Source organism: Pyrus communis, chromosome 11 (genome assembly GCF_041283825.1).
Source record: "Pyrus communis isolate YQ-2024b chromosome 11, ASM4128382v1, whole genome shotgun sequence".
NCBI classification, from domain to species: Eukaryota; Viridiplantae; Streptophyta; class Magnoliopsida; order Rosales; family Rosaceae; genus Pyrus; species Pyrus communis.
In genome coordinates this window covers 4,731,857-4,741,454 of record NC_142575.1, presented here as the reverse complement: position 1 = coordinate 4,741,454, position 9,598 = coordinate 4,731,857, and the positions used below count along the sequence as shown (strand labels likewise).

General features: G+C 38.7%; 1 protein-coding gene across 1 annotated transcript; it reads left to right on the top strand.

Annotated features, from left to right (window-relative positions):
* The first annotated feature begins 727 nt into the window (after nucleotides 1-727).
* LOC137742112 (protein SMAX1-LIKE 6) lies at nucleotides 728-5,225 on the top strand. Its single transcript, XM_068481866.2, has 3 exons — nucleotides 728-2,299; nucleotides 2,744-2,996; nucleotides 3,182-5,225. The coding sequence occupies exons 1-3, from the start codon at nucleotides 1,122-1,124 to the stop codon at nucleotides 5,078-5,080; spliced, it is 3,330 nt and encodes a 1,109-aa protein (XP_068337967.2). The 5' UTR covers nucleotides 728-1,121; the 3' UTR covers nucleotides 5,081-5,225.
* Nucleotides 5,226-9,598: the final 4,373 nt, after the last annotated feature.

The window sequence follows — 9,598 nt, the reverse complement described above, 5'->3', positions numbered from 1 at the left end:
ATAAACCGCCCACTTAAAGCCAATGCCATTACGACAAGAAAAACCATTGACTAAGTAAGAGATAAAATTTCACATTGCTCCTCCAAATGTCCTTTATCACTTATTCACTTTGACATCACCAATTTGGGAAATTTATTGTCAAAACATAAAGAACGGCTAATTCTCAAGGGGCTCAACAGCTTGACATCGACGGCTAAAATCATGATGTTGGCCTTCGCCAGTGGACACGGCATCAGGATCAAATGTCAATCTTCTCCTACCAACAGGGGTCGATTCTTCCTCCCAATCATCGCTTTTGGCCTTTTACAGCAAATTGAAAATTTTAATTTAATTTTGATTTTATAAGTAAAATTTCTTAGTATTTTTTCTTGATTAGCAATAATATGATTCAAATTCGTTTTTGGTAAAAATCAAGCTTAAGACATCTTACTTATAAGTTAAAAGGAATAGCACTAGACCGTAGTAATAAATGATAAAATTTTAAAATAATTAAAAAAAAAGTTTTATAAGAGCGCGATTTTAATTATACAATAAATGACACTTCTAAAAACATTAAGGGGGCTTAAGACCGCACGAAAAGATAAGGACGGAAATAGAAAGAACGTTACGAGTCATAATTTTTCTAAGCGTAAGAGATGCATTCGTATTTATTTGATTAGACTAAAACTATTAAAATTTAATTCTGCAATTAAAGAGATAAGTTGCACTAGTGTAATTTCATACAAGTGGTGTCTAAACTTTTTCAAAACAACGAAAAACCGAAGGAGAGAGAAGAAAGAAGCGAATTTATGCCATGCTCGCCATGTGTTTGTATTAAAGCCTAATGCAAGGTCCCATCACATCCCCTGCCCAAAAACTGTTGGTGCATCCGCGGCATACACCAACGCCACCAACACAACCAAAATCTCCATCTCCTCTCTCCCTCTCTCTCTCTCTCTCCATTTTGTACTCTCCTCCGAGATTGCATAATTTAATCGAACTTTCTCAGTATTTTTGCATATTTTATTTCGAAATCGCCACACAAAGACACGTATTCATCGTATAGAAAGGGGTGATTTTTGCGTCTTCGTCCGTGGATACATATACATATATTATATTTTATTATACACGCTGAGCCGGCGATGCCCACGCCGGTGAGCGCAGCCAGGCAATGTTTGACGGACGAGGCGGCGCGTGCTTTGGACGACGCGGTTGCGGTAGCGCGTAGGCGGAGCCACGCCCAGACGACGTCACTCCATGCCGTCTCGGCCTTGCTTTCCTTGCCGTCTTCTGCTCTCCGAGACGCATGCGCCCGCGCCAAGAGCAGCGCGTACTCTCCACGCCTTCAGTTCCGGGCTCTCGAGCTGTCTGTCGGAGTTTCCTTGGACAGGTTGCCGTCGTCGAGGGCGCAGGACGAGCCTCCCGTATCGAACTCGCTCATGGCGGCGATCAAGCGGTCCCAGGCGAACCAGAGGCGGCAACCGGAGAGCTTCCACTTGCACCAGATTCACAGCCAGCAGCAAGTGGCGTCGCTTTTGAAGGTCGAGCTGAAACACTTCGTCATATCAATCTTGGACGATCCGATTGTGAGTCGGGTCTTCGGAGAAGCTGGGTTTCGAAGCTGTGACATAAAGGTCGCGATTATTCACCCGCCGGTGACTCAATCGACTCGGTTTCCTCGGACCCGATGCCCGCCCATTTTCCTATGCAACTTAACGGACGCGGACCCCGCCCAACCCGGATTCAGCTTCCCGCTTTCCGGGTTCGAAGACAGAGACGAGAACTCGAGAAGAATCGCCGACTTGTTGGTTAAAAAGAGCGGGAAAAACCCGCTGCTAATCGGCGTCTGCGCCGGCGAGGCTCTGAAGAGCTTCACCGAAGCCGTGCAGAAGGGTAAAGCGGGGATTTTGCCTGCTGAAGTCGCTAGCTTCAGCGTGGTTTCCATCGAGACGGAGGTTTCTCAGTTCGTCCTCAATGGCGGAAGCAAGGAGGAGATGGGTTGCAAGTTTGAGGAGGTGGGTCGAATGGCGGAGCGCTGCTCTGGAGCTGGAAGTGGTGTTATTGTAAATATTGGGGATTTGAAGGGTTTAGCGGGTGAGGGTGTGGGGGCGGAGGAAGCTCTGAGCTTTGTGGTGCTGCAGCTGAAGAGCTTGTTGGAGGTTCATGGTGGAAAATTGCGGTTGATTGCCGCGGCGGCGAGCCATGAAGTGTTTACGAAGCTTTTGCTTCGGTTTTCGACGATTGAGAAGGATTGGGATCTTCATCTTCTTCCCATTACTTCTTCTAAAGCTTCAATGGAAGGAGTTTACTCGAAATCGAGGTGGTAATCTAACCCTGAATTTGTTTTATGCTCCTTTTCAACTTGTTGGGGCAAATGCTCACTATTCTCTTTTGTGGATTCATGCTTGATGTGTGTCTGAAGTTGCTTGAAGTCATAATTTGATTGTGGTTTCGGGTTTGATACCCGAAACATATGATGTTTTGTTCCCAAGAGACGAGTATTGTTTGATTTCGTTACTCTGGTTTAGGCTCTATAATTTTCTTTTCGAATACAGTAAGCTGCATAATTTGCTAACTTCAGAGTGAGAGCATTTAATCCATATATGCATTCATGTCTCGATGTACATGTTATAATGTTTAAGTCGATAGCGCTGGTATAAGTTGTGTGAATGCTTAGAGAGTACGTTTCAGGTAAAACACTTAAGTGTCTGACTGTTTTGTGCTTGTTGGATCTCACAGTTCCGTGCTCATGATATACTTACAGTTTGATGGGGTCCTTCGTTCCATTTGGCGGATTCTTTCCTGCACCGTCCGACTTCAAAAGTCCATTGAGCAGCACATATCAATCTTTTAAACGTTGTCATCGGTGCACAGGGAAGTATGAGCAAGAAGCTGCTTCTGTTCTGAAAATAGGATCAACTATTTCAGCAGCTGATCAGTGGTCAGCTAGCTTGCCTTCTTGGTTGCAAACGCGTGAACTTGACACTGGCAAGGGAGACGGAGACGATCTAGCAAAGGTGTGTAACCCGTTTAGAGTATAATTTTGTATCGAGTTGGAATAACTCTTGTGCACACATAAGCATGCCTTCGCGCACAAACACATGTAGTTTAACGAGCATGTTTCCTGTAACTGGTTGGATTTTAATTTGTTACGTTTATTTCCTTGAGAATATGTGTAAGTGTGCTTCATTATTCAGTGCAGACCAAAGACGATAAGACAACAATGAATGCTACAGTATCTGCACTGCAGAAAAAATGGGATGATATCTGCCGACAAAATCATCACTCTCAACCATTCCCTAAAGTGGACGTTTATCAAGCAGGGCCTCAAGTTGCATCTGCTGAGGGCTCCCTAGCTGTCTGGGATAGAAAAGAAAACAGCGGTGAAGATTCATCTCTAAATGAAAGCGGATGTGCTATTCATTATCGCTGCCAGCCGATGGACATGCAAACGAGTCTTCTATCAAAACAGAACTTGCCTACGCAAGTAGTTTCTGAGGCTGCTGAGAATGCTAGCCTCCGGTCAGAGCTATTGGTTAAAGTTTCGAAGGGTCAGCAAGTTGAAATGAGAAGCCCCTGCCGGACTACTTACCCCATCCACAATATGAATCTTTCCACCGACCACACATCATCTTCGTCGGTTACTTCTGTAGCAACAGATTTGGGATTGGGAACATTGTATGGATCAACCAGTCAAGGGCCAAGAAGTCCTAAATTACAAGATATTAGAGAGAGTTCCAGACACCTCTCTGGTTCCATTTCTGCTGAATTTGATGCATTGAGTGAAAATAGTTCACGCCATATTGCCCAGTCCTCTTCCTGCTCTGCGTCTGATCTTGGAGGGCAGGTTGATCCAAGCGATATCAAATCACTTAGGAGAGTTCTCACAGAAAAGGTTGGCTGGCAAAATGAAGCCATTTGCGGTATCAGTCAAGCTGTGGCACGTTGCAAGTCTGGTGGTGGAAGGAATCAGTGTTCGAAACTCAGAGGAGATATATGGCTGACTTTGGTTGGACCTGACAAAGTTGGAAAGAAGAAAATTGCTTTAGCACTTGCTGAGATACTTTTTGGCTCCAGAGAAAGCTTAATTTCTGTTGATCTGTGTTCCCAAGATAGGGGTTACCAATCAAACTCTGTTTTTCAATCTGAAGGTGTCGATGATTACAATGTGAAGTTTAGGGGTAAGACAGTTGTTGATTATGTTGCAGGGGAGTTAAGCAGGAGACCTCATTCAGTGGTTTTCCTTGAAAATGTCGATAAGGCGGACTTTCTTGCCCAGAGTAGTTTGTCCCAGGCCATTAGGACCGGAAGGTTTCCAGATTCGCATGGGAGAGAAATCAGCATTAACGACATAATCTTCGTGACTACCTCCACTATCAAAAGCAGCAGCAAAAGCCTCTCTGGAGAGAATGAACCCCATAAATTCTCTGAGGAGGTCATACTTGCCGCCAAGAAATGTCAAATGCAAATTTGGAATCTTGGGGATGCCAACCAAAGCAAGGGCATGAATGTGAGGATTGCACCAAGAGATGGAACCTCGAACCCGTCTTCTTCTACAAATAAAAGAAAGCTGATTGACACCAATGCCTCCTTAGAGCAATCCTCTGAACTACAGAAACGGTCCAACAAGCAATTAAGGAACTTTCTCGATTTGAATCTGCCAGTAGCGGAGCCAGACAAGAACATAGATTCTGAAGATTGTGACAGCGACAACATCTCCGAAAACTCTAAAGCTTGGCTGGAAGATTTCCTTGGTCAAGTGGACGAAAAAGTGGTTTTGAAGCCATTTGATTTTGAAGCACTTGCTGAGAAAATAGTGAAGGAAATCAATCGCGAATTGAAGAAAATCTTCGGATATGAGGTTCAGCTGGAGATTGATTTCGGAGTCATGGTGCAGATACTCGCAGCTGGCTGGTTATCGGACAAGAAGAAAGCCGTAGAGGAGTGGGTCGAACAAGTTCTCAGCAGAAGCTTTGTCGAAGCACACCAGAAGTTCCATCTCACTGCTCATTCTGTAATAAAATTGGCTGCTGCTGGAACCCTTTCTGTCGACGAACAAGCTCCCGGCGTTTGCCTTCCTGCTCGAATTGGTCTAGGTTAATTTTTTGCTAAACTGTTCTAGGTTAATTTTTTGCTAAACTGTGCTTTTTGTAAGTACATGTTGTAAACCGTAGCTTTTGGCTTATAGCATTTGCATTAGAAAAGCCTTTGTTTTTCTACTCAGTCACATAATTTTTTTGGGTGAATCCATTTGTGTTGTATTAATGACTTATGTAAGAATGTATATGCTGACTAGGACGTCAAGGACCAAGATGGCAGTATCTCAAAACAATTAAATAATATTATGCAGGTAAATTAAACCACATCGAGTAGTGTGATAGGCTTGAATATCGTCAGACTAGCATCTTGGTTGCATGTAAGTGTCTTTCGTCTGCTAAGCTTCAGTCTTTATATCTTCAAAGACAATGGTTTTCTTTCTCCATTCTGTTCAATGGGAAACGAGGAATTTGAATATTGGACGTCTTTAAATATTGGAAAGAGAAATATCACTAAACTAAACGTTTGGTTGATTTTTGGTTGGTTCTCTAACTTCCCAACAAAAATCAACTCCCACAGCTGGCAAAGCTAGAACTGCATTGTATTACTGGCACAGGCTTTTTCTGTTGGCTTTCACTGAAATTCTAGAAGATAGTCTTCGAATTGTTAACTCAACCTAAAACTGGCTCCAAACTTTTTCTTCTTTGCAATAGTTCATGTAAATGGGCCTCTTTGGTCATTAATTTGGGTTGGATCTGAACAACAAAACCTTGGGTCCGGCAGCTAGACTTGTCAATGAATTGGATCTTGATCCGAAACAAACGTAATTAATAGGACATAAATTTGTGGTTCCAATCCGATAATCAATTTATGATTCGAATCCCGTAATTTACGAGATTCAAACAGAATAAAAATATGACTTACAAGTAAAAAAAAATATCATGAAACCGTAATATTAAGTGGTTAAATGGACAATAAGTTTACACTCTTCATTCTATAGCTCTGCTCATTTCTCCACGTTTTTAATTTTTTTTTCCCAAAATAGAAAAGTCCAAACAGAAAAAAGTCTTTGCATAAATAGCTGTGACACCTTTGCCACTAGTAACATGATAATTGTGCGTTGTCTGTCCAACTTTCCCTTGAAAACATATTCCATACTTAATGAAAAAGAAAAAGGAAAACCAACAATTGAGATTTTGGAAGAAAGTTAATGCATTCCACTTTCTGAAAAAAAAGAACAAGTAAACTTACCTTTACTTTTAAGCTGATTTTCTGCATAAATTTTTTCTTATTGGTTTTTTTTTTTTTTTTTTTTTTTTTTTGTTTTGAAATTATCTTTATATATAAAGTCAAGGGTCCAATGAACAGTGTTTTTTGGTGTCACAATCTTCATAAAAAATAATTGGAGAAAAATGCTCCTTAAACAAAAAAACTTCAAAAGCAATCCAAAATAATGCATCAAATGTGGCAGAGGTATTTTCATCATTTTAACAGTGTTTTTTTTAATAATAAAATTTTTCTGTACAGTTTTTTTTTTTTTTTTTAAATAATTAGTACCTCACAATAAAATAATAATAATGTGATTCAATTAGTGGTTTATTAAATATTATTTTATCTATTTTCAAACACGTTCAAACATCTTAAGAGGCGTGTATTGCCGATTATAAAAAAGGTCTTTCGCAGGGGAATAATAATGTGATTAAATTAGTTATCAAATGATTGTGTTTTTTTTTTTTTTGAACGAATGATATTATCTACACTAAGGGGGAGGGGGTGGGGTGGGCTTAACCTCACAATGGGCTAGTAATAATGTGATTCAATCAGTTGTTTATTAAATATTATTTTCTCTATTCTTAATATAAATTCAATAGAGACCAATTTTATTATATGGATTCAGCTACTTTAATTGGTTTATGAAGGGATTCTTCTAGCATGATCTAAGATTATTCATTTACTTCAAATATTTGACTTTCCTTTTATTAATTTGCGTTTATAAATACATTTAAAACGTGTAAGTCGCGAGTAGCACGCCGTGATTCAAAAAATGTCTTATGCACGCGCGTGCATGAAGGCTAGTTATTATTAAGGGGAGGGTTCAAAACAATTATAGTAATTCAGAGGAGAATTTCGAACTCGGGACGCATGAGTGAAAACCCAACATACTATGCACTAGAATATTGGATCATATGTTATTGGTAGGGCTAGTTTGAGATTGTTGTGTTTTTTTTTACGAACTGCTTCTGTTGTGCTGTTAAAATAAACAACTATGAAAAAAAAAAAAAACAGGGTAAGTATTTGGTAAACTATAGTGGTAAAAGTGCTTTTGGCAAAGAAAAAATGGGCTTAAGATTGTAAATATGAAAGTTTCATTAGTTGGTATTGTTCACCTGCCTGCCTCCAATGAAAAAAAATATTTTTTTTAGAAGCATATGTATGGTTGGTTCTGCTTTTTGCTATTTTGGACCATGATTTAAAAAAAAAAATTATTTACCGAACAAAATTAAGACCCCAACTTTTTAAAAAACTGTTTTTAAAAAAATTTGAGCAACCCTAAACCACCTCGTAATTTGATTGTGTTTATGCAAATAATTAACTTCTAAGGTTGGATTGAAATTTCACTTCTTCTTTTGGTCACTCTTTTTGCAAAAAAATGCTGAAATATTTTTCGTTATTGCTCCAAAACACGAATTGTAACCGCAAAAAATAATTAAATAAATAGAAAAACTAATGAAAATGGTTTGAAAATTTTGAGTTTTAATGATAAGAACAAAATAAAGGGTAAAGTGAATAGTATCATGATTAATTTTTTAGTGTAAAAATATGATTTTTTGTTAAAATAAACAGTACCATGAATTTTTCGTCAAAACTGTCTAAATAAATACGGAAACAAAGGGAAAACCAAAAATAAGCACGCACCGTCCACTGTATCAACATTTATTAGAATCCAAAACTTCGATGCTGAAAGGATGGAAATAGAGTGATTACACCACATAAGACGTCTTTTTCGACCAAGTAAACGACACCAAATGACACTGACCTGCACCTTATCTTGCATTGCATGTAATCTACGATGTCGTTTCCACCTTGGTGGGGTCGTATTTTGAAAACGCTTCATTGACTTTTCAATCTGGTATGGCAAATCCCTGTTTTCTCAGCTTCCGTAGTCAAATTTGGCTTTTGATTTTTGGGACACACTGTGAGCCGTTGATTTGTCCATTGTCCATGGAGGACGACCGTCCGATTGTCTTTGTGTTTAAGTTGGAAAATTTGCTTTGGAGAAAGGTAGTAAGCCATAAGCTGGAGTCTTTCCGCTTATCCTCTTAGTCATGAACTGTCAGTTAGCTCTTGTCCTGGGGCTCAAATTAATATTCATGTTTTTTTTGAGAGAAACGTTACGGAGACTTCTTCAAAGTTGGTTTCTTCATTGATTTTTTGCCGCTTATAGTTTAATGTCAATTTTCATAAAATATTGTGTCGAAAACATGAGTTGCCAAAAAATCTATAAAGAGTTCCATTTTTTAGAGAGTCTCCTTAGCATGAAGAGGTTAATTGTAAATGAGAAGATTGATCATGAAGAAAAAGTAAAATAGATTCGTATTCATATACATGAGAATTATATAGGAGCAAGAATAATCGTGGATTACTTTTTGAAAAAATAACTTTTTTCTCTATTCCTATGATGCTCCAATGAATTTAGAATTAATTCTGATTACTGTTAATTGTTTCGCTTTAGCAAGTTTTTCTCCGCTTAAATGAGTATTGTGGTCTTGCTGTGTAGCGGTGACTTGATGAGAGATCAAATCATTGATTGGATTTCGTAATGACATATATAGTCTTGGCAAATGAAAAGTAATTACATATAATTAGATTAACTTCAATGGGTGTCACAGTTGGAGCACTTACTAAATCATGACAATTCCAACTTACCTAGATTCTTTTAACTCACCATGTATTTCAACCTACTTGTAGATTTTTATTTGTTCCAAGTTTTTTATAATGGAAGAAAAAGAAATGATTTGGTCGATGGAACAAATGCGCTTGCCAAAAATACAAACACATAAGTGTTTGTCTGGTCACGATTATGGTACACATAAGCTCTTGGAATTAGCTCAAGTGAATGAGTGAATATGAGATAAAATGTTATAAGTAGGACACATTCGGTATTCCAAAACTCTTTTTTTTTTTTTTTCGAACGTAACCAACGATACTTTTGTAACCCGTCTCTTAAGAGCAAAATCATGTATTTGTATGAAACAAGCATAAGTTAAGGAGGAGATTAGTACATGGTGCAAAGATGATTGAGATGATTTGGCTGACCGATGAAGAAAATAAAGGCATCATGGACTTGTGACAGAGATAATTGAGGAAAATAATACCAATTTGCAATTGTTTTTTTTCTTGGAAGAGGCCACCAGCTAATGCACTGAGTAAAATACTAACTTGAAATTTGAAAAAAGCCAATGTTAGGAATTGATTTAAATATTTTTGGAAAGGGATGTCACAAAAAAATGGACTTGGCTTCTCTGCCCTCTCATTTCTCATACACTCTCATCCTCTTCTGTTTGTGTAAGTCACGTTAATA